The sequence below is a fragment of the Lipophrys pholis genome, assembly GCF_963383615.2.
Source record: "Lipophrys pholis genome assembly, chromosome: 8".
NCBI lineage: Eukaryota > Metazoa > Chordata > Actinopteri > Blenniiformes > Blenniidae > Lipophrys > Lipophrys pholis.
This window is the reverse complement of record NC_137630.1, coordinates 21,484,227-21,511,450: the sequence shown is the minus strand read 5'-3', so window position 1 is coordinate 21,511,450 and position 27,224 is coordinate 21,484,227. Positions and strand designations below refer to the sequence as shown.

General features: G+C 42.9%; 4 protein-coding genes across 17 annotated transcripts in view; 3 read left to right on the top strand and 1 right to left on the bottom strand.

Moving 5' to 3' along the window:
* Window positions 1-8,756, top strand: part of slc12a5b (solute carrier family 12 member 5b) — a 38,227-nt gene extending 29,471 nt beyond the window's left edge. The window contains exons 12-26 of one of the 2 annotated variants that reach the window (XM_080468981.1): window positions 87-261; window positions 420-538; window positions 633-731; window positions 1,675-1,794; window positions 1,955-2,059; window positions 2,182-2,350; window positions 2,531-2,726; window positions 3,118-3,287; window positions 3,558-3,689; window positions 3,859-3,966; window positions 4,170-4,274; window positions 4,505-4,671; window positions 5,144-5,158; window positions 5,260-5,393; window positions 6,509-8,756. In XM_080468981.1, the coding sequence (XP_080325107.1) occupies window positions 87-261; window positions 420-538; window positions 633-731; window positions 1,675-1,794; window positions 1,955-2,059; window positions 2,182-2,350; window positions 2,531-2,726; window positions 3,118-3,287; window positions 3,558-3,689; window positions 3,859-3,966; window positions 4,170-4,274; window positions 4,505-4,671; window positions 5,144-5,158; window positions 5,260-5,393; window positions 6,509-6,600 (1,906 nt within the window). In that variant the 3' untranslated portion in view covers window positions 6,601-8,756. Of the gene's footprint in view, window positions 1-86; window positions 262-419; window positions 539-632; window positions 732-1,674; window positions 1,795-1,954; window positions 2,060-2,181; window positions 2,351-2,530; window positions 2,727-3,117; window positions 3,288-3,557; window positions 3,690-3,858; window positions 3,967-4,169; window positions 4,275-4,504; window positions 4,683-5,143; window positions 5,159-5,259; window positions 5,394-6,508 lie in introns of those variants that run through there. The other variant, XM_080468980.1, reaches the window with a different exon arrangement.
* Window positions 8,757-10,059: 1,303 nt separating this feature from the next.
* Window positions 10,060-18,418, top strand: rbm39b (RNA binding motif protein 39b). 12 transcript variants are annotated; one of them, XM_080468985.1, is made up of 17 exons: window positions 12,830-13,013; window positions 13,496-13,553; window positions 13,735-13,907; window positions 14,555-14,606; window positions 15,032-15,081; window positions 15,206-15,427; window positions 15,610-15,663; window positions 15,774-15,891; window positions 15,967-16,119; window positions 16,330-16,467; window positions 16,548-16,613; window positions 16,714-16,918; window positions 17,015-17,101; window positions 17,190-17,286; window positions 17,454-17,559; window positions 17,646-17,724; window positions 17,804-18,408. In XM_080468985.1, exons 2-17 carry the CDS (start codon window positions 13,503-13,505, stop codon window positions 17,902-17,904), a joined length of 1,752 nt encoding a protein of 583 aa, XP_080325111.1. In that variant the 5' UTR covers window positions 12,830-13,013; window positions 13,496-13,502; the 3' UTR covers window positions 17,905-18,408. The 12 variants fall into 12 exon arrangements, with proteins under 12 accessions (XP_080325108.1, XP_080325109.1, XP_080325116.1 ...); XM_080468982.1 differs by lacking the exons at window positions 12,830-13,013; window positions 14,555-14,606 and adding an exon at window positions 10,060-10,099 and having other exon boundaries at window positions 13,853-13,907; window positions 17,804-18,418; XM_080468983.1 differs by lacking the exon at window positions 14,555-14,606 and having other exon boundaries at window positions 12,807-12,852; window positions 13,853-13,920; window positions 17,804-18,418.
* rh50 (Rh50-like protein) lies at window positions 10,683-12,107 on the top strand (the record flags this gene model as incomplete). Its single annotated transcript, XM_080468996.1, has 1 exon — window positions 10,683-12,107. One exon carries the CDS (start codon window positions 10,683-10,685, stop codon window positions 12,105-12,107), a length of 1,425 nt encoding a protein of 474 aa, XP_080325122.1.
* Window positions 18,419-19,726: 1,308 nt separating the features above from the next.
* Window positions 19,727-26,438, bottom strand: LOC308112932 (embryonic polyadenylate-binding protein B-like; the record flags this gene model as incomplete). 2 transcript variants are annotated; one of them, XM_080468760.1, is made up of 14 exons in its annotated part: window positions 19,727-19,789; window positions 19,878-20,008; window positions 20,089-20,197; window positions 20,302-20,429; window positions 20,604-20,732; window positions 20,804-20,891; window positions 21,314-21,571; window positions 21,901-21,996; window positions 22,417-22,554; window positions 23,037-23,131; window positions 23,209-23,348; window positions 24,809-24,924; window positions 25,012-25,205; window positions 26,246-26,438. In XM_080468760.1, the coding sequence occupies 14 exons, from the start codon at window positions 26,436-26,438 to the stop codon at window positions 19,727-19,729; spliced, it is 1,878 nt and encodes a 625-aa protein (XP_080324886.1). The 2 variants fall into 2 exon arrangements, with proteins under 2 accessions (XP_080324886.1, XP_080324887.1); XM_080468761.1 differs by having other exon boundaries at window positions 20,619-20,732.
* Window positions 26,439-27,224: the final 786 nt, after the last annotated feature.

Below are 27,224 nucleotides of genomic sequence, written 5' to 3'. Positions count from 1 at the left end.
GTATCTTTGTTCATGTAAAAGCTTTAAAACCTGATGGTTTATTTGCACACGTCAGCTTGTGGTTCTTTGCTCACTTTTACCCACAGGTTTGGTGAAGGAGTTAATGGTAATCTGGTGATTGGTACTCTGGCGTGGCCGTCTCCATGGGTCATCGTGTTCGGCTCCTTCTTCTCCACCTGCGGAGCAGGACTTCAGAGTCTGACCGGCGCTCCACGTCTCCTACAGGCCATCTCCAGGGACGGCATCATCCCCTTTCTCAGAGTGCGTGGCAGTCAAATGCAACTTTCCTACTAAAGACCCGAGCAATGTTTCACACCTACAGTAGTTAGAGAACTTGTGTATTCTCCTTTGCCTGAAGATTCTGAAACAAAACATCACCATCACATGATTTAAATCTCTCACACGACATGCTGCCACAGGTTTTTGGCCACGGCAAAGCCAATGGAGAGCCCACCTGGGCGCTCCTGCTCACCACCAGCATTTGTGAGATTGGCATCATCATCGCTTCCCTGGATGCAGTGGCTCCCATCCTTTCCATGTAAGGAGATCATATGTCACATCACTGAAATTCTCTGTATGGTTTCTCTCTCGATGTCATACGGTTTGTCCTTCCTACGTCCTCGCTTTTTTAGGTTCTTCTTGATGTGCTACATGTTCGTCAATCTGGCCTGTGCACTGCAGACTCTGCTGAGGACCCCAAACTGGAGGCCTCGTTTTAAATTCTACCACTGGTGAGTTTGTGCTTGAAATGTGCTGACAAATCGGGGTTTTTTTTGTTTTTTTTATAAGTTTCCTTCAAATCCTGTGCTGTTCATATCTGTTGCTTCCACTTTGCTGTCTTCTTTCACATTATCTTTGCCAGTACATTGGTGTGATTCTAGGCCAATCAAGGCCATTCATGTCTACATATGTGCTGACGGCATGTTTTTTATTATTTCCTTCCATGCATTTGGATACATTTTCTGAGCCTCTAACAGAATATGTATTTTTGTAACTTTTTAGTTACTCCAACATTTGAACCACTTTATGAGGATGGTGTGTATAAACCGAATGCAGGAGCCAGAAATTTCACATAAGGGATTAATAAATTGAACTGATGGACCCTTGAACAAATAGCAGGGTCACACGTCAGTCCACCCAGCTGTCTTCCATACGCAGGACTAACACTTTGAGAAAATAATCCACTCACATTCAATTTTGAGCAACGACTTAATTTAACAAGCATGCACTTAGATTGTGGGAAGAAGTTGGAGCACCTCATAACAAAGGGAGAACTCGCAAAGCCCCCACAGAAAGCCTTTGCTTCTTGCAGTGAGGTGATATAGTTACCTTCTTAACTCTCCTGCGTGGGAGCCATCCGTTAAAGTCCAAATACATGTGTAAGTAACACCATTATAAACGTAAAGGACACAGCTTTTAGTTCAACATCGAAGCACACGGCCCTGCAAGCACTTAACACAGTCAGTGAAAATGTGCTTTCAATATTGGCCCGCGCTGCCTGCACACGCATTTCCATGGGAACCTGGCGTTTACGTGTGTTCTCGGCACGGGGAAAGCGTGAAAGCGCCATGTTTATGAGCTGTGCCGTATGTATGTGTTCATGCTGGATTCAGCCAGTGGTGAAGCCGGGCAAAGCTCTGGGTGAAAGTAAAGATGATGTCTGCTCCTCCTCAGGGCTCTTTCTTTCCTGGGCATGAGCCTGTGCCTGTCACTCATGTTCATCTGTTCCTGGTATTACGCCATCGTGGCTATGGGCATCGCCACCTGCATCTACAAATACATTGAGTTCTGTGGGTAAGTAATTGTGACCTCAACATCACAGCTGGGCAAAATTGTTAACACCGGTTGAGGAATGTGCTTGTTCTCATTACGGGTCGTGTTTTGTGGTTGTTGGAACACATATTGAGTGCAATGCACACAGCATGCGCAAACCTCTTCGTCTGTTGTGAGACAGAGCGGAGAAGGAGTGGGGTGACGGGATACGTGGGATCTCGCTCAGCGCCGCCCGCTTCGCTCTGATGAGGTTGGAGGAGGGCCCGCCACATACCAAGAACTGGAGGTCACTTCAGTCAACCATAGCATTTTCAGAGGGATGTTTTGAGTTGGCTGTGAGTTTTCTAATAAACTGTGCCATTTGTTTTGTTTTTTTTCTCTTTCTTTCTTTCTTTCTATGATTATTAGGCCTCAGATTCTGGTGCTGGTGAGTGTGGACGCGGAGCAGAATGTGGAGCAGCCTCGACTGCTGTCCCTGACCAATCAGCTGAAGGCAGGAAAGGGTCTGACCATCGTTGGCACGTCTGTTCAAGGAACTTTTCTCAACAATTATACCGAAGCTCAGAGGGCAGATCAGGTTCGTCCAGAGTTTATGACTCCGCAGGCCAGAGTCAAGATTATGAGAGATACACACAAAATCAACTCCTATTACCCAACCCTGACCTATATGTGCAAATCTTATCACCCACAACTTATCAACAGTTTTCCAAGAGTCTTTAACCACCTTTTTTTTATTTCCTTCTTTGTGTCTCTGCAGTCTTTGCGTAAGTTGATGGAGACAGAGAGAGTGAAGGGTTTCTCCCAGGTGGTCATCTCCTCCAACCTGAGGGATGGAACCTCTCACTTGATCCAGGTTGGGGGACTCGGAGGCCTGAAGCACAACACTGTAATGGTCAGCTGGCCCCGTTATTGGAAACAACCTGAGTACCACCAGCAGTTCAGGAACTTTATCGGTATGTTCACAGCACATTGGGAATGTTTGTTGTTTTACATTAGTTCGGTGCTACTTATCTTTTTTTTTGTATTGATCGCTTTTACTTAGGGAGTGAGGGTCGATTGATTGCGTCACACATGAAGAACCTTTGAACAATGTTTATCTCATTGTGATGTGCTTGTACTTCTTTTTTGTTTGTTTTCCATCAATAAACATTTAACATTTTACTTCAAGTGATGTCAAGTGAAATCATTTACCAATAAACTAATCTAATAAACTAAAAAATACACACTGGTCACCTCATTTGGTACATCTGTTTGAACTGATGTGATCCAGAACAGCTCATAGCCACTGCAACCTTCAACTTCCTTTTTTTTTTTTTTCTTTTTATGTGTTTTTTTACATTTCAGAGGTGGTGAGGGAAACAACCATAGCGAGCCTGGCTCTGTTGGTTCCGAAGAATATCTCCAGCTATCCGTCCAATGGGGAACGCTTCACTGAAGGCCACATAGACGTGTGGTGGATCGTTCATGACGGAGGCATGCTGATGCTGCTGCCCTTCCTGCTGCGCAAGCATAAGGTCTGAAGCAGGAAACCTGCTTTTTCTTCACACTCTCAAGGAATAATTGTGAGCTGGATCATTTTTAAATGACGTTATTTGGCTGTCTTCCTTGCATCGCCGCTTTTTAACCATTACAGGCCACCAGTTGCCCACATGTGATCAAAGTGAAAATTGAATAAAATGATAATCTTGGTGTGGATGTTAAATTTAAAAAAAATATATATTAAAACAATAGACACATCTCATCTGAATGCAGACTTTGTTACCTGTGAATGTCTCGCGCTGTAGGTGTGGAGGAAGTGCAAGATGCGCATTTTCACAGTAGCTCAGATGGATGACAACAGCATTCAGATGAAGAAGGACCTCATCATCTTCCTCTATCATCTGCGCATCGATGCCGAGGTGGAAGTGGTGGAGATGGTGAGAAGCTTGTCTGGCACATAATTCTGAGAATACAAGGCCTTTTGTACAGAAGTAGAAACAGTCAAATACCATCTTCCTGTTGTGTGCAAGCTGGTATTTAAAAATAAATATACATCATTATGTCATCCTGTTATAGCATGCTGCATTCACCTGATGTTTTTAACAGCTTGACGGTGACATCTCAGCCTACACTTATGAGAAGACCCTGATAATGGAGCAACGCTCACAGATCCTGAAACAAATGCATCTGACCAAGAATGAGAGGGAGCGAGAGGTAAACATAAGAAATCTGTATTATCTGCACATGACAAATAAAGTTTTAGTTTGACACTCTTCATTATCACGTTAGGCTTTTTCAATATCCACTCTGAGAATAATGAGACGTCTGTCTGGACTCGTCCGATTTGACAGAGGAGAAAATGATCTCCAGAGGGAAATTAGGAATTGAATGGTACGTTTCCCATTCTATTATCACAGATCCAGAGCATTACAGATTCATCCCGTGGGTCCATCCGGCGTAAGAATCCGTCTGCGCTGAGGGCCCAGCCCAGCATCGAGGAGGGAGAGAAACCAGAAGGGGAGGTAATGCATCTCTGTCTTTTCCCTCACTTTCTCTTGTTGTATCGTGTTGTTCGGCTTCTCTGTGTGTCTCATGCTGTTTCCTTCTAAGATCAGCTGTCACGGCACTATTTATCAGTCATCAATAACTTCCACAGGCCACTCATTCCTGACTCATATCTTATTTCATGCTGTTCCATCATCACTCCATGGTGTCCCTCTTTCAATCCGGTGCTGTGTCCCACCCAAAACAGCCCACCGTGGGTAAGAACACCTCCACCCCCACCAGTCCCACGTCACCGGTTGCCCCAGCAGGGGGCGCCACCGCCTGGAAAGACAACAAGCGGGCGGACAAGGGGAAGAGCCCTCCATCAGCAGCCACAGAGACTGGCAGAGACCTTTTCAATTTCAACATGAAGCCGTGAGTCACCTGTCGGCATCTCAAACACACACACACACACACACACACACACACACACACACACACACACACACACACACACGCACACACACACACACACACACACACACACACACACACACACACACACACACACACACACACACAATACCACCACAATTTTATCTGAAACTTGAAAATGTAAGGATGGAAATAGAACTTTATCACGTGTCTGATTTAACTTTTTATTATGCTGCAACACTTCTCAGAAATATTTTTCTTTTGAATTGTATGTAAAACCTTATGGAGGTTTTCTCTTCCACTGCTGAAATGAATGCAAATACATGATACATATTGAACTTATACTTCAATACACAATCATAATTCCACAATCACCACAGATAACTATGAACAATTTAGCCGTTTTTTTTTACCTTCATATTCTCCCTGGATGCAACTCACTTGTTATCACCTCCTTTTGCAAATGCTGCAGGGAATGGGAACATTTGTAAGTATGAGCACCCTGTAGTAAAATATGAATGTATTTGATCCACTGAAAAGTGGATCAGAGATCCAGGCCCATTCTGACCTCCTGTTGTTTTGCTTCAGGAACCAGACGGACGTGCGGCGCATGCACACGGCCATGCGACTGAATGAAGTCATCACAAAGAAATCTAAAGAGGCAAAGCTCGTCCTGCTCAACATGCCTGGACCACCGAAAAACCGCGTGGGCGAGGAAAACTGTATCCTGCATCTGTCAGGCCTATCTTTGTGTTTTTGTTTGTTTTATGCAGTGAACTATTGCACCAGAGGAAAAGCTGTCAAACATTGGGTTTTGCTTTTTTTTCTCTCTCTCTTTGAAATTACATGCACCATTTCAAAGTGGAATGAAGAATGTCCAAATCACTCCTGCAGATCCAAAGATAACATTGATACTACACGCATTTTTTTTTTCTTGCTTACAATCTGTTCACAATGAAAACAACTCGCTCAACCATGACAGATAAAAAAAAAAGTTCTTACCCCAGAACATGTATAGTTTTATGAAAAAGACTTTAGTTGAAGTAGTTTACTCGAGGTGTTTTGTTCATACATGTTAGGTTCTCTGCTTTATTCACATTTTAGTGTAGGGCAGCGGTGGAATAGAGGCTAGTGGAGAACTAAAGGTTTATATTTTTATTTTTTTTGTGTAGTTTAATCAGGAGGTTTATGAGTTTGGGGTACCTCTCTGAGTGGAGAAAGCTGAGCAGATGTAACATGTTGCACTCGCTTATTATTGCTTTTTCATTGAAGGAAAAACCCCCAACGAATTTAGCCGTTTTCCTTTGAGCCTTTAAATCGTCATATAGATGAAACAGTTCAACATATTGTGTTAAACATGTTTTCCCATAGATCTAAGAGTCGTGTGAAAGTCGTGTAAACTTTGAGAAGAAACAGCTTTGGGTAGTTGATTTTAAACGAGGAGGGAGCCTTTTGTCCAATACCAAGCATCAGATCTATTTATTTATTTATTTAATGCAACCGCTAGCAAATCAAATGTGAATTGACAGCTCACCTGCTCTATTTTTGAAGGATCACATTCAGATTCTAATGTTTGCCTTGATGCTTGACTTAACCTGAAGGATCTGGGGAGATTTATTTTAAACTATGAATCTATTCATCTGCTCGATGGCTTAATCCAATAAAGGTTACAAACAGTTTTCAAGTTTAGGTTAAAACTGTGGGGGTATATTGTGTGCGTGTTTCACTCATCGCTTTGGTTACATGGAGAGTAAAGTTGACGCAGTGTGAATTTAATCAAAACATGACATCTGCTGTGTGTGAATGTGGAAGTTTGATCCTTCACTGAGTCTTTCAGACATGGAGTTCCTCGAGGTTTTAACTGAAGGTCTGAACCGAGTCCTCCTGGTGCGCGGAGGCGGACGAGAGGTCATCACCATCTACTCCTGAAGAACTTCTATGGTCGTTTTCCAACGCTTACATGAAAAAAAAAATTCATCTGGGAGACATTGATTATGTCTGCTTCAATCCTTTTGTTTTTCTTCCTTTTGTCTGTGAAAATCCAAATTTTTTACATTTGATCTTTTCCCACTGTTTTGCATCACTGTTTTGTTATTTCTATATTCATCTGAACATGTCTGTTTCTGTTTGAATTAAGATGCTGGATTAAGAATTTCCCCATGTAAAGTAAGACGCATTATATCATTTAGAGCATCAAGGAGAACCAGGCATGGAGGCTGGACTTTAACTTTTCCTGATTATTTATCGCAGGTTTCGACTCATGTTAGTGTAAGATTACACCATTTATGAAAAAGGTTTGAATGAAATGTGAGAGAACATAGTTTCACCACTGGCTCAGTTCAGTTGTTGTCCTCACCCTCAGAAGCCTGACAGATTTATTACTGTGAAGAAAATGATTTTATGGAGGTGATCATGATCTTAATTCTGTGAAATAATTTTCCACTGCAAAATTTGGAACTTTTCCAAGAACAACTAATCACACACTGCGTGAACTGGATGTGGTTCTCTGGTAATAAAACAAATAATACATTACTTTTAGTAACTTTCTCAACAGTCAGATTCAGAGCTGCAAATGTGAACAGTTCAGAAAGTGTGTGTCATCACCTCAACATAAATCCTGCATTAAATCGGATTTTTCTGCCTCTCAGGCTTTCAGTTATCTATGTGTGTGTATACGATGAATGTTTAACTCCTATTTGTGTCTGGTTTGGTCATTTTGTATATACATTCAAGTATTTATAGAGCCACTGTCATTGTCACCTACCAAACTAAGTCAACTCTGGAAGCAATTTGCAGAAATAAACCAGTTCTTACCCCAGAACATGTATAGTTTCATCATAAAGCATTTACTTAAATTGTTTACTATATAGGTGTTTGTTCACATATGTACATATACAGCTGTATAAGATTTGATTACCTTATATTCTCGGTTGTCTTGGTGCAGTGTGATATTTTACCTGGGCAATTCCCCATCGCTTTCCGCTGAAAAGATCATTTCGAGCCCCTCATTTATTTTTCCTTCAATCCTATGTTTTAAAAGTATTATATTCTTCCTCTGACTGACTGTACACAAGTGGTTTTAAGCTGAAGCATAAATATGCGCCTCATAGACACAAGGTTTTGGGTTTTTTTTTAATTATAAAAAGTTTTACAGCCTCGTACGTGTTGTAGGATCAAGATGTGGTTTCGGGACTTAAGGTTAATTAAAAGTTTTAAGGACTTAGCTTTTTATGGTTAAAGATGAGGAAGTAAGAAAATGTATTACGTGAATGAGAAGGCACACAAAGACAGAGCTGCAGCGGTGTGTGTGTGTGTGTGTGTGTGTGTGTGTGTGTGTGTGTGTGTGTGTGTGTGTGTGTGGGGTTGGGTGCACATGTAACAGCCAGTATTTGAATCATTTTTCGGTGTAATAAAGCTTATAATATGATAACTTCACAATAGTGTAATAGGACATTTATCCTATTGTAATGTGATTTTGACAATAATGTAATAACCGATTACATTACATGACTGCAGGAGCATTTTAAAAAAGTATTTAATTAAAAGGATCATTTAAAAATGTAGTAACTGTTGTGTACTGATCCTTAAATAGTACTGCATTTGATGGAAATAAAAGGCAAATTAAAGCTTATTTTTGCAGGCTTTGTGATGTTTCCTTGTATAGTGGATGAGTATATGATGCAGCACCCTCACAGTAGTGAGAAAGTATTCTACCATTTGTTATTGGCAAGTTAATACATTATTTGTTGTTACACAAAGTGTGTGTGTGTGTGTGTGTGTGTGTGTGTGTGTGTGTGTGTGTGTGTGTGTGTGTGTGTGTGTGTGTGTGTGTGTGTGTGTGTGTGTGTGTGTGTGTACTTTCTGTTGACGTGTGAGACCGAGGGGACACTTGTAAATAAATCTGCCACGTTAAGATTAGAGAAAACATCTATCGCGGGTCAAAGCTGGTTTTATAGACAAACTGAACAATTTCTATTGTCTTTAAAAGAAAAAGTTTTTAAAAAGCAATTATGTACAAGAAATGGTTTAAAGAAACCATTTTGTATGTCGGCACAAAATGCAATACATTAAAATCATTTTAATACGACACTTTATTTGTCATCATTTCTTGCGATGGTTGCTACTCCACTGATTCACTTGGGTGTTCGAACTCTGCGTTAATGTTAAAGTTGCATAAGAGCGGGCGGATTGGCGCAGCCTTTGTACCATACATATTGTTCTGAAATAGAAACTGAAGCTGCAGCGGCTCTGTGAGGCTGTACTCAGGCTCAGCCGGTCCTTTGTTTGATGTTTTGTGTCGTAGCTATTGACATGTGGCATAAAGAAAGTAAATAATTTGGTTTCTAAAAGCTGTAATCAAGACCACAAAAAATAAAAAAAAATTTCTTCAGTGTTCATACAGTGTCGTCGTCAACATAAATGTATTCCTGTCACAGCTCACATTCTTAAAATCTTTTTTCCCACCTAGCAGTCAGGATGTCGGGGTGAATCCCTGTTGCCCAACACTGTTTTGTATGTTTTGACCCCCCCTATAAGGACATAAACACCAGTATTGCAGCGGGTCAACATGTAAAAATATTATCAGCATATTAGCTGCTGTCAAAAATCGTCTTAATCTGTTTTTAGAACGAAAAAAAGGTTTTAACTTACAGGTCAACAAACTCTGTATTTCCTAATAGATCAGCAAACACAATCATAGAGAAGCGGGAACTCGATTTTCTCTGCAGCATGATGGAATAAATGGGTAATAAAGCCAAATCCCTTTATCTTTCATGCGTATTACACAGCACAACGGTAAGCTTGTCATCTGCATTTCACCCGTCCCGAAGGAGCATAGTGGCCAAGTAATAATCAGGCGGGACGTTCTGGCGTGTGACGGTGTCGACGAGGGCGGGGACAAGCAGTAACTTTATTGCCTCTGTGTTCAAACCCTTCCAGCGACAAGCGCATTTTACAGACCTCAGAAGCACCACTGCTGCTGACTGACTGTGTTTACTGAAAGCTCCTGGTGAGCCCAGAGGCCGGCAGGCAGTCATTGGAAAGGATGAATAATACACGGTGCAACGTCGTGTAACTACACACCTCCTTACATGAGCCCAACGTTTGGGGTCTTACAACTCACAGTGGCGTCAGTGTCAGTGTGCACCGGCCTCAACATGTTGACGCGGTTATCCTTTTAAACCCTCGGTAGCAGCTGTTATTATGTCATGATATGTTGACCCTCATGTATTCCAGATGCTGCACACATTCAGTGTGAAAGGGTTGCAGCCATTCCTTCAGACGGCTTTTCGTTGTTCACAGCAAAGTTTACTCCTATTGTTACAACGAAGATTAGCACTACGAGACCATTATTCCTATAGGATATATACTGCGCTTTGTTTTCTCTGCAGTAGAAGACAGTACATGGCCATGGGCCCAACCCTCGCAGGTACTGAATCTGTCTCCCAAACTTCCTTAGATAATCATGAATAAAGGGTTAACAGAGGTAGAATGCAGTGAATCTGTTACTGATGCTGAGCATGATTTTGTGTTTTATCCTGGGCTTCTAATGTTTACAATGTCTGTTGGACCCTCAACTTTTTCAAAATATATAGCTAATACTGTATGTGTCCGTTATGAAAGCGAACAAGCTTTTTTGGGGGGAATCACGCCTCAATAAATATTTACACAGAAGGTACTTGGTGACCGTAAACCTCTGGAGCTGCACCATTGGTGTTCAGTTTGTCGGTCATTCTAAAACTGAACGTCTTTTTTTTTTCTGGTGTCAGGCGCTCGTACAAATTATGTTGCAGGTTTTGTGTCAATAGAAACAACAAAATGCTGATGGCTGAAAAACTATTGTGTGGCATGTAATGAGGGACAAAGTCCTGCCAGCGGCAGAATTCCTCTGGGACAGGGGTGTGATAGCGTTTGAGAGAGAAGAGCTCTGTGTGTTTGACCTGTCTTATCTAAAGACAGATAATCCTGGCTGGGAAACGGAGGACTGTCATTTGCTCCAGCGTGCTGTCAGGATGAAGACACAGTCCGGCGGCCTTCGGGTGAGGTTGCCCGTGTTTGTGTTTGTTGCACAGGCGGCTTTCGTCGCCCTTTATTTTACCTTCGTGACCTACGATGAGCACAGCGACGCACGACTTCAAACCAACCAGACGAACCCCATGCACAATGCAGTGTACAAGGACTACCCGTACTTCACAGACATACAGGTCATGATATTCCTTGGATTTGGATGCCTGCTGGCGTTTTTCCGGCGTTACGGCTTCGGGGGAATGGTTTTCAACTTCCTTGTGGCTACTTTTTCTATCCAGTGGGCCATTCTAGTGCAAGGCTACTTCCAGTTCAGCCATGACGGTAAGATTTATCTGGGAGTGATAAACCTCATTAATGCAGAGTTTGCCTGCGCCGTGGTGCTGATATCTTTTGGGGCAGTGTTGGGGAAGACCAGCCCATTGCAGCTGCTGGTCATGGCACTGCTGGAGGTGCCGGCGTTTGCGGTCACAGAATGGGCCGTGCTGAAGTATCTGAAGATCAATGATGCAGGAGGGTCTATTCTCATTCATATCTTTGCCTGCTATTTTGGTTTGGGAGTTACCTTTATGCTGTACAGGCCGCGTCTGAACGAAGGCCACGCAAAAGAGAACACCAGTTACCAGTCGGACCTCCTTTCTGTGATGGGGACCTTGTTTCTATGGGTCTTCTGGCCTTCTTTCAACTCAGCATTAACCCTGAAAGGAGATGACCAGCACAGGGCCATCCTCCACACCTTCCTCGGCCTCAGTGCCTCCACAATCACAGCATTCGCTCTCTCTGCATTCATGAACAAAAAGGGGAAGTTCACAATGGCGGATGTTCAGAACGTGACCCTGGCTGGAGGGGTGACAGTCGGGGCATCAGTGGACATGATGGTGTCGCCCGCAGCTGCTTACGCTCTGGGTATGATAGGCGGCACGGTTTGCATGCTGGGATACAAGTACTTGAGTCCCTTCTTGGCACGGCGGCTCAGGATCCAGGATCAGTGCGGGATACATAACTTACATGGTCTCCCAGGACTTATATCCTGTGCTGCAGGGATCTGTGCCATACTGGTGGCCACGGAGGAGGTTTACGGACCCAGTTTGTATGAGATCTTCACCCACAGAGCGCCCGTGGAGGGCGATCCAAAGCTGCAAGACCTCCAGCGCTTGATACCTGGGATCCAGCCTGGTTTGGGGAGGACTGCCAGGGAGCAGGCTCTCTTCCAGGTAGCAGCTGTGTTTTCCACTATCGGACTGTCTGCGCTGGGAGGGATTCTCACAGGCTTTGTTTTGAGGCTGCCATACTTTGCATCACCATCAGATGATTTCTGTTTTGACGATGAGCCGTTTTTTGAGGTTCCCCCAGACTATGATTTACCCCTCAAAGCCAGACACATAATTACAAACGAGGATTCTGCTGCTTAACATGCAAAAACGAATGAAGTTAATAGTCTTTTTCACTGAGAAAAGTGCAGGCGAACATGTACATTTTCTTTGTGGGAAACAAATTCACTGTTATGCTGAAAGTATGTGTCACAGTATTTACACAAATTATGTTGAAAATGTTTTGCGTGTGTGAATTAAGACAACGAGCACGAGGATATTCTCTGTAAACATGAGAAGAAACTGTGTAAGTCTAATCAGAAACAGAAAGAACGTTTGCCTGTTGTGTTTTCTTCTTCTTCTGCACTAGATGGCGACATGGGACATTAAAATAACCTGAACCAGGGAACTCATATTTTGGCCTTTCTGATTCCTTCAACGTTGAGTTGTGTTTTCTGTTGGTGTTTGTGATGAAAATGAAATCTGATTAATCAAAGTTCCAATGTGAAGAGAGCAAGTAATTTGGAGAAAAGATAGAAACCAATCCCGTACTTTGAACAGGTTCGACATACACTCGGCTCGAGACTTCATTTAACTTTATAAAAGGTTGCCACAACTGTCCACTATTCAGATGGAATTCTCAGTCGGAGTCCCTCAAGCAGCGAGGACCCGTTCAATGCTGCTTGCAGCTGGAATTATTATTGTTGTTGTTCGTATTCTTTGCAGGTATTTTTTGATACATGCAGTACCGCTAGTCTCCGGTAAGTGGCAGTCACGTCGCGCTGAGTGTTTTCCGCTGCCGATGGAAAACAGGCAGAAGCTGCAGGAATCCTCGAAGAAGACGCAGGCGAGCATTTTGTTAGCAGGCCACATACCTGCTCAGCTTAAAAAAAACATCTTGCATAACTTCGAGGTTTCGTCTCATCTACGAAAAGAGAGGCGTCGAGGCGAATCCTTTTGGCAGCATATTATCCGTGATATTTTGACTTTGGCTGCACATTTGAGACGGTAACGTGAGTGTTTGCTAACGGGGCTAGCTCGCTGCCGCGGAAACGCAGCTCGCTGCCATGTTGCTCTCTTCACGGAAAACGTTATCCCGACTTGTCTAAACTCTCCGAAGTGAAACGCTTAAATAAAGGCACTCGCGTCTTCACTTTCGAACGTGTAACCATGTTGTGATTGATCGTCCTTGTTCATTCTGAGTTTTCAGCGGCAGTCTTTGTAACGTGCTAACAGAAATGACGCTAATGTAGCATGTTAGCTTCCCGTCATAATGAACGCGTTTTGTAGTTTGACTGTAAATAAACACAGACATCACTAGTTTAGTTAATCTGTTGTGTTTGGATTGATTTGAGTGGGGTTTTTTTCTGCCAGTGATCATTTGTAGTCCACTAAAACGTGACTGAGTATCCATCCAACTTCTTATTTCGAACTTTCGTCCTCACGGATTTTGTAAGAATACCTTTATAAAAGTGTTTTTGTTTCCACAGGCTCACAATGGCTGATGATTTTGACGTTGAGGCCATGCTGGAAGCCCCTTACAGAAAGGTGGGTTGTTAAGTTTTAGAAATGAGGCCTTGCTTTTCAATGTTATAATTTGCTCCTTATTTTGATCTTTTTTTATATTTGCTACTGTGACAAAAGTTGACTTGAATGTTGTGTGGTGTGATTGAGTATTTAAAACGCAGTACGGAATTATAAATAAATCCACATCTATCTCTCTTTATAGACTTCCCTAATGATATCTCACCTCTACTCCCATGAATTCATCTTTGATTCCACTGTGAACTGTGAAAAAAAGGAAGGTAGTTATTGCGCATATACTGATGTACTGTGGTTCACTTTAGGACTAAAAGAGATTCAACCTCTAGAAACATCCAGTCCCTATTCGGTTGCAACAAGGTGAATGACACAGGTTGATAAGCCCATCTTTATCTGTCCAGCTAAGGAGGCAGTATTTACATTTACAGTCTGCATGTTTTCATTGTTTTGTGTTTTATAGTGATGAGATCATCTCTGTGCTCATGCAGTGCATGTTTTCATTAAGTAGACCTTTCACTGGCGCCACCTTTTTTCCTTCCCCTTTTTGAAATGTATTCCTGAAAATGACTTCAACCCCAAATTTCACCGAGTCTATATTTATTGTGAACCGTTCCTGGTTTTTAATGGCTAATGTTAAAATGTGCTTCAATACAATAGTGAAAAGTTTCTTTCTCGTAAATATGAATACTGCCTCTTTGCTTGGGTCTACTGTAATGTGAATCAGCATTTTGATTTTATTTGCATGCTACACAACACCACAGATGTTATATAACAAACAGATTCTTACATACTTAGTGTAACTGTATTTGAAAATGAATTGCTTTCAGAAGCTAATCATTCCTGCTTTAGTCAAAAGGTTTTTTTTCTAAGAGTAATACTTAATGATGCAGTCTAAGGATTATGGTAGTTTAATACGTGGATGAATTTAATTCTTCTTTTTTTCATTCATTTTATTTTATTTTTGGGCGTCAATATTACTAAGAAGTGTGAATCCCTGTTTGCTTCAGGGCAAGATGTGTGACAGAGGTGGCATCGAGCTCTTACAGTCCAAGAACGAAAATGGGTGAAGATCACTGGACTGACACCAACCTCACAGGATCTCTTTTAGTGGCCGTGGGCCATACGTGGTCACATGATTAGGCACAAATAGTGGCATGGGTACGACCTAATAGGAGGGGAATGGTGGAGATGGATGACCTGTTCTCAGAGCTTCCTGAACTCAGCTAATGTGTTGGACAGCTTTCCCTTTAATTTGCTTTGTTGCATTAAGTACTGAGCAGCCTTGTAAAGAAATACTCAGGAGTGGGATGGGAAGCTATTGGGGTGGTGAAAGGACACTATCCAGACATGATAATAGAAAGTTTGTATTATTATTAATTAAATATATTCTGCATTTTCTCTTGTCCCTCCCTATCCCCTTTACCTTGACGACTTGAAATGTCTCATCTACGTCCTCACGATGTTCTTCTATCAACCTTGCTTAGGATGAGAACAAGTCCTCTCATGCAAACGGACACGATGACCACAGTAAGAAGTAAGTCTAGAGTATTTTTTTTCCCCTTCCAGCATAGCTGCAAGCATGCATGTGGAAAAAAAACAACCTATTTAAATGTCTTTTAAAAATGCGCAGCGATGATGGTCTTATAACATGTTTTCAGGAAAAGGCGAAGCCGGAGCCCTGGCTCAAAGAAGAGAAGAAGCAGGAGCAAAAGCAAGGATAGAAAGAAAGGTAAAAAGAGGAGTAAGAGCCGAGAAAGAAAGGGAAGCCGCAGCAGAGAGCGTCATCGTAGCCGCTCTCGAAGCAAGGACCGATCCGGACGATATAGAGCACGGAAGAGCCCCGTGTATGTGAAAACAGCCCCTTCTCATACCACTGCCGGGTGTGTCTGCTCTTCAGTTGTCCTTTCTTTCAAAAATACAATTTTCAATATTGTAGCTAATTTCTCAACCTTTGTAATATTTTAACATCTTTGAGTAACACACTGTTCTTACGTTGGTTATGTATTTGAATGTTTAGTTGCAAATCTAATTTCTCTTTTTTTTTTCTTTTTTCTTTTTTTAGTCGTAAACGATCCAAAAGCCGAAGCCCCTTCAAGAAAGAAAAAAGTCCCATCAGGTGAGACGAACAGCAGCATTGTGGCTTTTGAGTGTGTGGTGTACGTCACTCTCCTCTCAACAAAGCAGTATTGTTTACTTTTTGTTGTTGTCTTTCTTTTCTGCTCCCAGACAACCGATTGACAATCTCACACCAGAGGAGCGGGATGCCCGCACCGTCTTCTGTATGCAACTCGCTGCAAGAATCAGAGCCCGTGACCTGGAGGATTTCTTCTCGGCCGTTGGAAAGGTCTGTGTTCCAAGTTCTTCTGAGTGATCCTGCTAAAGCACATGAAGGAATTGTCTCTGATGTTGTGCTCCGTAGGTCAGAGACGTGAGAATGATCTCGGACAGAAACTCCCGCAGATCAAAAGGCATTGCGTACATCGAGTTTGTGGAGGCTTCGTCTGTACCGCTGGCCATTGGTCTGACTGGCCAGAGGCTGCTGGGAGTGCCCATTATCGTCCAGGCTTCTCAGGTTAGTGACCCGACTTTGTACTATCTTGGTCTAAATATAGTGTACCTGGATCATTTCTGCTGGTGCGACCAAGCGTATTAATAGCCAGCAGCCGTGCCTCAGCAGGAGAAGACGGCTGATATCGGGAGAACAGCGGCTCCCTACTAGAAGGCTGAACTGTTGCTGTTTTTCACTGTCGGTGATAATGACTCTGACATCTCTGAATCGCAGGCAGAGAAAAACCGAGCTGCAGCGGCTGCCAATAACCTCCAGAAGGGCAGCTCAGGTCCGATGCGGCTGTACGTGGGCTCACTGCACTTCAACATCACTGAAGAGATGCTACGAGGAATCTTTGAGCCCTTTGGGAAGGTCAGGGACGCGTTTCACATACGATTAACACTAATTTGTGTCAATGGGCTTGACTTGAATTGTGTGTTCTGTTTTCAAAGATTGAAGGAATCCAGCTCATGATGGACAGCGAGACTGGACGATCCAAAGGATACGGCTTTATATCGGTACCCAAAGCTTTTGTGTTTAAAGGACTACACCTTTGCTTTCATTGATTAGTGAGTTCTTTACAGGTTGTTGTTGTTTTTCCCCTCCCCCCCTTTGCAGTTTGCAGATGCAGAATGTGCTAAAAAGGCATTGGAGCAGCTGAACGGCTTCGAGCTGGCCGGGCGGCCCATGAAGGTGGGCCACGTGACGGAGCGCTCCGACTCGTCCACAGCCAGCTCATTCCTGGACAACGACGAGCTAGAGAGGACCGGCATCGACCTCGGTACCACAGGACGTCTGCAGCTCATGGCCCGACTAGCGGAAGGTTTGTCTTTGGAAGATTTGCTGCAGCCTGCAGTTCTGTAACTTTAAAGCACGACTGTTCTGAATCCACATTCTTGGCTCTCCTCTTTCTCCTCAGGCACTGGTCTGAAGATTCCCCCCGCCGCTCAGCAGGCTCTGCAGATGACCGGGTCCATACCCTTCGGAAATATCGCCGCGCCGCCTGGTGAGGAGCGCAATGACGAGAAAGTGTTTTGAGTTATAAAAAAAAAAGTTAAATCGGAGGATTTAACAACTCGTCCTCTTTCTTTCAGCTGTCCCAACTCCAGCGCCAAGCCAAGCTCTGAACCTCCCGTCACAGCCGCTGGCCACACACTGCCTTCAGCTGTCCAACCTTTTCAACCCACAAGCGTGAGTTTTAACACGCGATTCAAAACGTAGCTGTCGTCTGTGGACTGAGTTCCACTACAGCAATGGGTTTCCCTTTCAGTTTATCTTGTGTGACGGCAGTTTCAGGTTTGATTTCTTAGAAATATTGAGTGTCTTGACGTTTACTGACCAGTTACTCCTCTTCACAGAGAAAACGATCCCAGCTGGGCTGCAGAAATTCAAGATGACGTGATCGAAGAGTGCAACAAACACGGGGGAATCGTTCACATTTATGTGGACAAGAATTCTGCACAAGTAAGTCGAGTGTTTCGTGCTGAAACGGCACAAAATGATCGGACCACCCTGGTCTTCTAAGCTTCTGTCCTTTCTTGCTGATTCAGGGAAACGTGTACGTGAAGTGTCCCTCAATACCAGCTGCGATGGCGACTGTAAACGCACTTCATGGACGCTGGTTTGCAGGTAAAGTGAAGCCCTGCTTCTACAGTCAGAAAATAATAGTGGCTCTTTGTGTCATTGTTTAACGCGGCTCCTTTTCCAGGCAAAATCATCACGGCTGCCTACGTTCCCTTACCAACCTATCACAACCTCTTCCCTGACTCAGTGACAGCGAAGCAGCTTCTAATGCCGGCTCGTCGATAGTGAGACACGCCTCCGAACGTCAGTGTATATAACATTTGTTTGCAAATATGGAAATGTCATTAAAACGGACGCATTGAAAATAGCTGGCTGTGTGTAATAACAGTGGCCTCAAGTTCACGTTCACCATTGAAATTTAGTTTTTGTTTTGTTTTTTTTTCTAGTTACTTTTCAATTTTTTGTGATATTTGTGTTGTGAACTACCACTGAGAAGTAATCTGCAGGTATCTATTGGTCTGTATGTTTTTCACTATTCCTGTCCTGCTTGTTTAAAAATCAGCAGTTTTAGAGTTACAAAACGTGTTGGGTGGGAAAGGCCCGACATGCCAAAAAATATATCAATGTTAACAATAATCCTTTGTAACTTTCTACAGCCATAATTTCATTTTTGTATGAAGGCTCCCAATAAACTTGGAAAATTTGACGGTTTTCTTTTTGTTCCCATTTTGGGGAGATTGTCTCGGCCGGGTCCAATTTCAAATTGTGATTAAAGTCTTAATTACAGCATTGGACGTCAGATTTGTGTTGCTCATCACTTCTTGGCTGAAAATATCCTCATGATCACATTAGTGCTGAAGTTCTGATAGTTCACTGAGCTGGAACAATGTGTAGAGCCACTTTCTATGGGCAGGAGAAGGAAAATCTTTCCAACATGTCTGAGGTCATTAGAAACACAGCGGCCTCTGGTACTGGATACTTCCAAATGGCTGGTTTGTCAGAACAATGATTCAAGAAACATTCGTCTTCGAAGAGCACAAATATTTAATCCAGCTGAAGAAACCAATCACACAGAATTGGGTTGTTTGCGTTGACTTGAAACGTTCATTAGTCCTGATTGATCTGACCGAAGTAGCCACTCTTGGAATTTGTAGTACCCCAACTAAATTAGCATTAAGTGGTAAATACTCAAGGTTTCAAATTCATGTAGGCCGTATACAAGGTACTCAACACACTTTTGACAAGCAGTGCAGAGCATCGTGTCTGAGTCATTCAACAATCCAACACATTCTGACTTGCTGATGTCACACTAATTGATTCAATATTTAATTTAACGTTTAAAACAATTTACAAGCCAATACAAGGAAAACGGCAGTACTGAGGGAACAATTTGGTTTTTCTCTGTAAAAGTGCCTTCAGATGACTAGAAAAGTGAATTGAATGGAGCAGGTTTCTCTCATTCATCCAGTCCGTTCTCAGCTCTGACCAATCACACTAAAGTCACAGGCTGTACTGAGGTGATCCTACATTCACTACCTACTGCATACGGAGGCAATGCCAGAATGCACCTTTGAAGAGTGAAAACACTTTGAACCCTTCGGGTGAAAAGGGAACATTTGGACAAATGACAGAAGGCAGTTATGATGCATATACTGGAAACTTTATCTAACATAGGTATCGCAACAACAAAACGGCTTCAATTTCCAATTAACTTTTTTTTTTTTTTTTAACTATTTTACTCTTTTTGTGATTTTATTTTTCCTCCTCCAGAAAGTCGCTGACATCTGCAAAAACAAAAGATTTAGTTTAATTGTGGTGACGTTTCATTTCTTTACTCTAGAAATCGTTTGTTGTTTGCAAACTTCCTACAAGCTTAAACCAGCTTCTGAAAAGCAACAACCTCATATCACACAAAATAATGAATTCAATGTAATGAAATATGATTTTACTGCATGGCTTACCTTCCTACATTTCTACCATTTAACATCAAGACTACATTTTCAAACAGGAAGTAACTTGTGAAGGTTATGTTGAACCGTGACAGAGCTGCAAGGCTCCTTGTGTTGTAGTAGAAGACGAGACCTTGCTGCAGACCTGAAAGGGGCCTTTACTTCTTTGAGGGACCTTCTTTGGCCTGATGAGCTTGCAGGACAGCGATCGCCTCGTCCACCTGAGTAAAAGTGAGGAGATGATTCATAACGCCACCATTCTGGTTGTCAATGATCGTATCCTGCAGCAGGTAAAAACAGCTGTGGTGCCTTCAGGTGCAGAGACTCGGGAGAATCCAGCATGTGCAGCAGCTCAGAGTTGTCAATTTCCAGCAGCATGCCGGTGATTTTCCCTGCCAGGATGGGGTGGATGCTGTGGATCATTGGGTAGAGTCGTTCCCCTGTGTGCCAGCAGAGAGGAAGAAAGGAATAAAACACAACACCACAACAATCAACACAGAGAGAGAGAAAAGATACACACCAAGGATCTGTTTCTGATCCATGAGTGGAGCTGCAGCCAGCACTGAGGCGGTGAGCACTTCTGGAGCGGTAGCGCGCGCCGGTGGCTCCATCACAGGAAGAGGAACCATCTGAAAGAATCCACAACACCGTCATACAAACTACACACAGAAAGTTGCACGTTTAGTCTGACGTCTGCACCATCAGCTTTACAACGTTTCTCTTCCAGAACTACCTGATGTTGTGGAAGAGGAGGCGGTAAAGCCACCACCTGCTGAGGGTTCCTCACTGCAGTCGAGTACTTGTACTGGCCGCTTCTCGGCACGTCGGCACGCCGTCCTACAGTCTGAGTCCCGATGTTATCTGTGGAAGGACACGACATGTCTCGCACACGTTTGAAGAGGAGCCTCCTTGCTCCAACACACACAATGATGAGCCGGGAAGAAGAATCTCCTCAGAGCTTCATGAGGACGTCACATGAGCGTGTTGAAGCAGGGAGGTGATGAAAATGCAGGATGGAGCCTGTATGTTTCTCACAGTTCAGGTTCATACTTGTCTTCTGAGTGGAGGCTACGATACGTGGCGCCTGGGTCGAAGCCTGCCGCACCGTCGTGATGGATCCACGTCGGATAATAGAACCAGGAGGATACTGGGCAGGGTAAGGGCCTGGAAACAAACCACAGCATGCATCGAGAGGACATGTGTGTGTTGTCATGTGTGGCAGCAGTGAGTCTCACCCTGGGGTCTCTGCGGCTGTCCGGACCAGCGGGGCACCGGTCTCATGCTGCTCACAGCATTGTGGTTAAAGTAGGAGCGGCTGGTCGGCTGCAGGAGGACGAGGAGAGGAAACCGCATGACAGCAAACTATCAGGACGTATTTAACACAAATTCTAGCAGGACTGCAAACGGACCATAAAACAGTAGATGGAAGGAGACAAAAATGATCACAATTTGATGTTTTGATGTGTGGCGTAAACGGAGCCTCTGTTCATTAATCAGCACGACTCCAGTGTGGGTCTGCCTGTGTTTACATGGACAGACAGAAGGGTCCGAACAAGAGTTCTCCAAGATGATTTTAGTGCAAGTTCCTTCTAAAAGTGAGGAACTGATGCTATTTAAGGAAAAAGGCGATCCGATTATACACTTTGCATCAAATGGTCAGATGAACTCGCAGCTTTTCACCACACAAGCCACCTGAAAAACTTCCCACAATACCGTCATTTTCAAAAACATTGAAGAACAGAGACCTGTGGAACCGTCATGTAGTAACCGGACTGGCATGAATCGATGACAGGATTGGCCATGGTTCTCAGGGAGGCCAGCCTCTGCATGTACTTGTTGGTGAGAATAGCTTTGCGCTCCTCTCTCCGCTGAGCCAGCGCCACGTACAGCGGCTTGGTGGCAACGATCCTCCCGTTCATCTCGGTCACGGCTTTTGTGGCTTCTTCAGGTGAAGAGAAGCAGACGAAGCCAAAACCTTTGCTCTGGCAGCCGTCGGTCATCACCTGCAGGAACCACGAGACCATATCACGGACACAGAAAACGAGTCAAAATGAACCAAAGTACAGAGTGCTGGAGCTCCACTGGTCGCATGTGTGAAGTCTGCATGTTCTCTCTGCTGGCTTTTCTCCTATGCTTATCAGCTTCACGGAAGAGCAGTGAGAAATAACAGCGATAGAACCAGCAGATGGCGGCAATGCAACATTCACGGATGTAAACCACCGTTAGCTGTTAGCTGGATGAGCTCACACACCTGTGAGGCCGACTTCGTTCAAGTGGGTAAAAGAAGCCTGCTCGCACATAAAAGAGGCCCTAAAGAAAAGTTTCACATTACCTTGGCACTAGTGATGGTCCCATAAGGTGCAAACTCCTTCCGGAGTCGGTCATCATCTAGGGTATCATCCAAGTTCTTCACGTACAGATTCACTCCCTGTAAACAGTGACGAGCTCATACTTCCCAAACATGGTTGATGTAAGCTCCTCTACATAAGCACTCAAAATAGAAAAATTCTACATTAATAGTGACGCGAGAGTGGAGATAAACCGTGCATGATACAACTGCAGGGAGTAGAAAAACTGTACAAGCTAGTGTACAAGCCTAACATTTTGACATGTCATCATCATTAGTTATAGCTTTAAAGCTGAAGTGTTTAAATTATCTCAGTAGATGAGCCACATGCAGCTCAATATGATCTCAACTGGGCCAAATAGAATGAAGCTGTAGTATAATAACTAAAGAGCAGATTCACCTGCATCATGAACTCATGTATCTCCTCCGCTGTAAAAACCACTGAGCCCTAAACTTTCAATTGTTAAACACCGACTGAAAGCGGAGAGCGTCCCAAAGCACCTGGTAGCGCTGGATCCGGTCCTGCTTCATCTGATCAAACTGGCGCTTCAGCTCTCCCTGACGCTCCAGACGCTTCTGAGCGCGGCCCACATAGAGGACTTTCCCGCTGATCTCTTTTCCATTCATTTCATCCACTGCCTGGGAAAACCAGTAGAAGCATCAACATGTTACCCTCAAGGAGGAAACTCACGGTACTCCGTTCAGGTTCATCTTAGCGACATCACATAAATTTTTTAATCTAAAGCAAAGGCGGCGCCAGAGGGAGGGGGTTCAAGGATACTATAGCTCCCCCTGGGATAGTGGTGGTTTAATTCGATTTATATGTGAATATTGTAGCAACCGCCATGGTCTGAAGGGCGCAAGGGATTGTGGGATATGCTTCTCGGGCCCTTGCTTATGTGTTGTTAAGGTTCCATGTTGTAGTTCCGCCTTTTGCAACTTTAAAGTAGCCCGATAGAATCCATACAGAATCCAAGTTAGAGACACTTACCATGTGGCGGTTGTTTCCTCCACAATCCATTTAAATATCCAGGCTGCTAAACTAACACATACAAACTTCAACCTCAAATCCACCATGAACTGCTTCAGGATTTATTCTGAGTGAACTCAAGGAAGCAAACCTTCTGAGCGTCTTCGTGGTGAGCGTAGTTCACGAAGCCGAAACCTCGTGAATGACCCCTCTCGTCCTTCATCACACGCACACTGAGAGTCTTTCCTGAAAAACACACACACACACACACTCACATCAGAAAACCTTCATGGTAGTAGAATATTCAAGTTAGAGACACTTACCAAACCCTGTGAAGAGCTCTTTGAGTTTGTCGTCCGAGTAATCCTCACCAAAGTTCTTGATGTAGATGTTGGTGAACTTCATGGCCTTGGAGCCAAACTCCACCTCCCTCTCCTTACGAGACTTGAAGTGGCCGACAAAACTGCCAACACCAAATTAAAGCATACGCAGGAGGAAGTTGGCGACAATTCATGATTTGGAAAGTAAAACAAACGTTTTCAAACTAATTATTGTTTGGAGAAGATCAAAACATTTACAGTCTGTGTAAAATAGTCTTACCTCTGCCTTCTCACAGGTATTTGTGTTTATATTCAACCAGAAAAACCGATTACTCTTGTTTCAAAATTATGAATACACCAGTATCTACTTTAGAAGCCACTGCAGGGATGCCCAGTAACTCGCTGGACTTCTTAATATAGTTTAAGTTGATTTTAATGATCTCAAGACAATTTTACGAAGAAGAAAAAACCAACTACTTTGTTTACTATCAAAACCAACGAAAAGCAAACGAGAACTAATCAAATAGCCAACCTAAATAACCGTTTGTCTTGAGTCAAAACTACTTTTAGCAACGCTTACCTGGATAAGGCAGAGATACTACAACCACTGGGGTAAACATGCTTAACCTGAGTAAAGCTGAAGCTTTCAGGAAGTTAATGGAACATATTGAGCCTGAATAACTAACAAGTAAATGGCACAAAGTGTCTCTCACTTCAGCACTGTCTCAAATCTAATATACAGTTGTTGGATGTTTTGATTGTCTCCCCCAAGCCCATGGTTTGTATTCCTCCTCCCTTCTAAAACTGTACTAACAACTAGAAACAGTTATTGGAGCCTTGCCCTCTCTGATTACTGCCAAGCTTCTAATTATGTGGTGAAAAGTGATCACCATCATCGTCTTAAAATAATGAAATTGGCTCGTCCTGCAGTTCATAGCATTTGTGGAAGATCTGTTTGCACAGTGAAGGTAGAAGATTGACTATGACCTTGATTACAACCGGCTAGTTTGAGTGTGTCGAGCGGCTCAAAGGGTTTTTCTGGTTGTTTGAGACCAGATCAAAACAAACACTTCAGGACCACATGGGTCAGTTTTTTTAACTGCCATTCTCCAATATCCATAACGCAATATGAAACAAGTCTCTGAATTTGTTTACACAGACTTACACAGACACAAGTTAACCTTGAACTTTGCTCCCCCTGTTGAAAAACAACAGCAACAACAACCACCACCTAGACTTCATAAACCTGTCCTAAGAATTAAAACAAGCAGACTGACAGAGCCTACAGACACACTGACCTATGCAAGGAGAAATCACAGTTCTCCATGAGGACCATGGACTTTGACTTGTCATTGTCTTTTTCCATCTTTTTCCCTGTCTCTCGACTGAGCAAATAAAGCAAGCAAATTAATTAATTAAAAAACAAACACATGGAAAAGTCATTGGCAAGTATCTGTCTTCATCAACCTTTAATTGAGTCTTCATTAAACTCAATCAAAGGCAGTCTGCTCTGCCCTACTGCATACTTCAACTTACTGCTCAGTTATATTTCTCATTCTGAAGTCTGTTTGTGGTCAGATCAAAACAGATTCCATTTACTCACACTTTCCTGTCATTCAACAGCATCCCGTTCATGGTTTCAATGGCACGATTAGCAGCCTCTTGTGTCTCAAAGTGAACAAAGCCGTAGCCTTTGGATCCTTTGTCATCACAGACAACCTACAAACCACAGACAGACCCTTTGACAGACTACGAACCATGTGTCATGTTCTCAATAGTCATGACTTAAATATACAGGGAACTTACTTTGCAGGACAAAATATTGCCAAAGGCTGAGAAGGTATCATACAGTGCCTTGTTGTCAATGGACTCGTCCATGTTCTTGATGAAGATGTTTCCCACGCCAGACTTCCTGAGTCCCGGGTCACGCTGAGACCACATTATCCGGATCGGTCGACCCTTGATAAGGTCGTAGTTCATAGTATCCAGGGCACACTCAGCTGAAACATTTTTTTGGAGGAGAAACTGAAATTCTTCACAGCATAAAAAATAAAAAGTTCATTGTACGCATGTCAAGATTTATACCACAATACACTGTGTCAATGTCAAGCATTGAAGAGAGAAAAGAAAAAGAAAAAAACTTATTTTAGAGTAATTTGAGAAAGACTGCAAGATGTCAACTATAATTAGTAACCTCACACAACACAAGATCATTAAATGACTCAGTAATTCATCTGCACCACGACACCAAGTCTATGGTCTCAAACCACTTCTACATCCCATCTGGTGTCCACTTTCCTATTTTCAATGATGAGTCCAAAGAAATGTTTCTGCATGACATCAAGGGCTTTTTCTTCCCATATATCTGGATCATATGTCTGCAAAACTCACCACAAATTAAATAAAGGTTTCCTGTGGAAATAAGTGGATAACTTTATTTTACCATTATTAAGCATTCCCTGATAAATAAGTTTCAAAACCTAACCATTATCCATGTGATTGGAATCATTTTGGATCAATTACTAAAATTCTCTTTTCAGTTATAAGTATAAAAAAAAAAAAAAAGGTTTCAATTTGGCTCAAAGCTTTTATGGTTCAAATAATATTACTTGATCTGCTGACAAAGATCACGAGCACATACGGTTTTTACCAAACGCTGGATTGGTATTAAGGACACTGCACTTTGTTGTGTTGTTCTTTTTGAGAGCCAGTCTTCCCTGCGGTGTACCACAAGGTTCAGTTTTGGGACATTTTTTATTTTCAATCCTGACAAAATAAACTTGCATAATCCTAGATTGGGTGGAAATCACTACTGGGAGCACACTTTTATAGACTGGCATTTATATGATGTGCTGTTATTTTAATTTTTTGTTCAATTGAATTTCATCCTGCTTCAACTTGTACTTTCACACTATATAGTTGAGATTATTATTGTATCCCATCTCATGTGCTGTGATGAGGTAGATTAGTTTTTTAAAGAGGTGCGATATAAGTAAAGATCCTCCATTATTCAGAATCCTAACTGAAGGGAATACTGTACCATCCGCCGGCTGCTGGAAGTTGATGTAGCCATATCCCAGAGACCTGCGGGTGACGATATCGCGACACACTCGGATGGACATGATGGGTCCGGCAGGAGAGAACTTCTGGTAAAGCATGGCCTCCGTAACATCAGGGTGCAGGTCCCCGACGTAGAGGGAGGCGAGGGGATACGTTGGTCCACTGCTGTTCATCTTGGGTCTCGGCAACTTCAAGGAAAACAATCATCAATCTAGTTGTTTGTTGTTGTACTTGAACCCAGTTGACTGTGAGTAAAGGCCATCACAGTGTCACGCAATCCCTATCTTCAGGTTGTTTATGTGTGATCAGTTGCCTTCAAAAACCATGTTTTGGAGGAAAGTGTAAGTATCTGAAGAAAACCTACATATGCACAGGAACAACAATAGAAAAGCTTGAAAACCCAGACTCATACTAGAGATATCCTGAGGAATGCAAACCACTGCACCACCAGGGACGAAGAGGCATTAAAATGATTTGGTTTTAAGCAACACAGATGCAAACATAGAGCATCAGAGCTCACATATACATCAAAATACAGCTCGTTTCAAGACTCACTACATCACTTGCAGAATCAGACATGAACATTTAAAGAAAAAACAAATAAGAAGTTCTAACTACGGAAGAGTATTAGGGCCAGTCGTTAGAAGAAAAGAAAAAAATAGGAGTTAGATGTACTTGACCGTTAGAATGTGCGTAAATTGTCCAGGACCGTTGGGATGCTTTAAGATTAATTGTGGTGAGCATTTACGTGTGTGAGTTTATTAAACAAAGTCAAATGTTTGGCCATTAAGGGAAATTCTCTCGTGAAAGATGTGAAGCTTCACGTTGTTTAAACTCTAACTTTATATAGCGAACCAGCTGAGGAGAGCACAATTTATAGGAAATGGCAGGAGAGTTTGGAGTAGGTTAAAAACCGGCTGGCGACTGCTGTGAATTTAAGGTGTTTTCCAGGTTGAAGT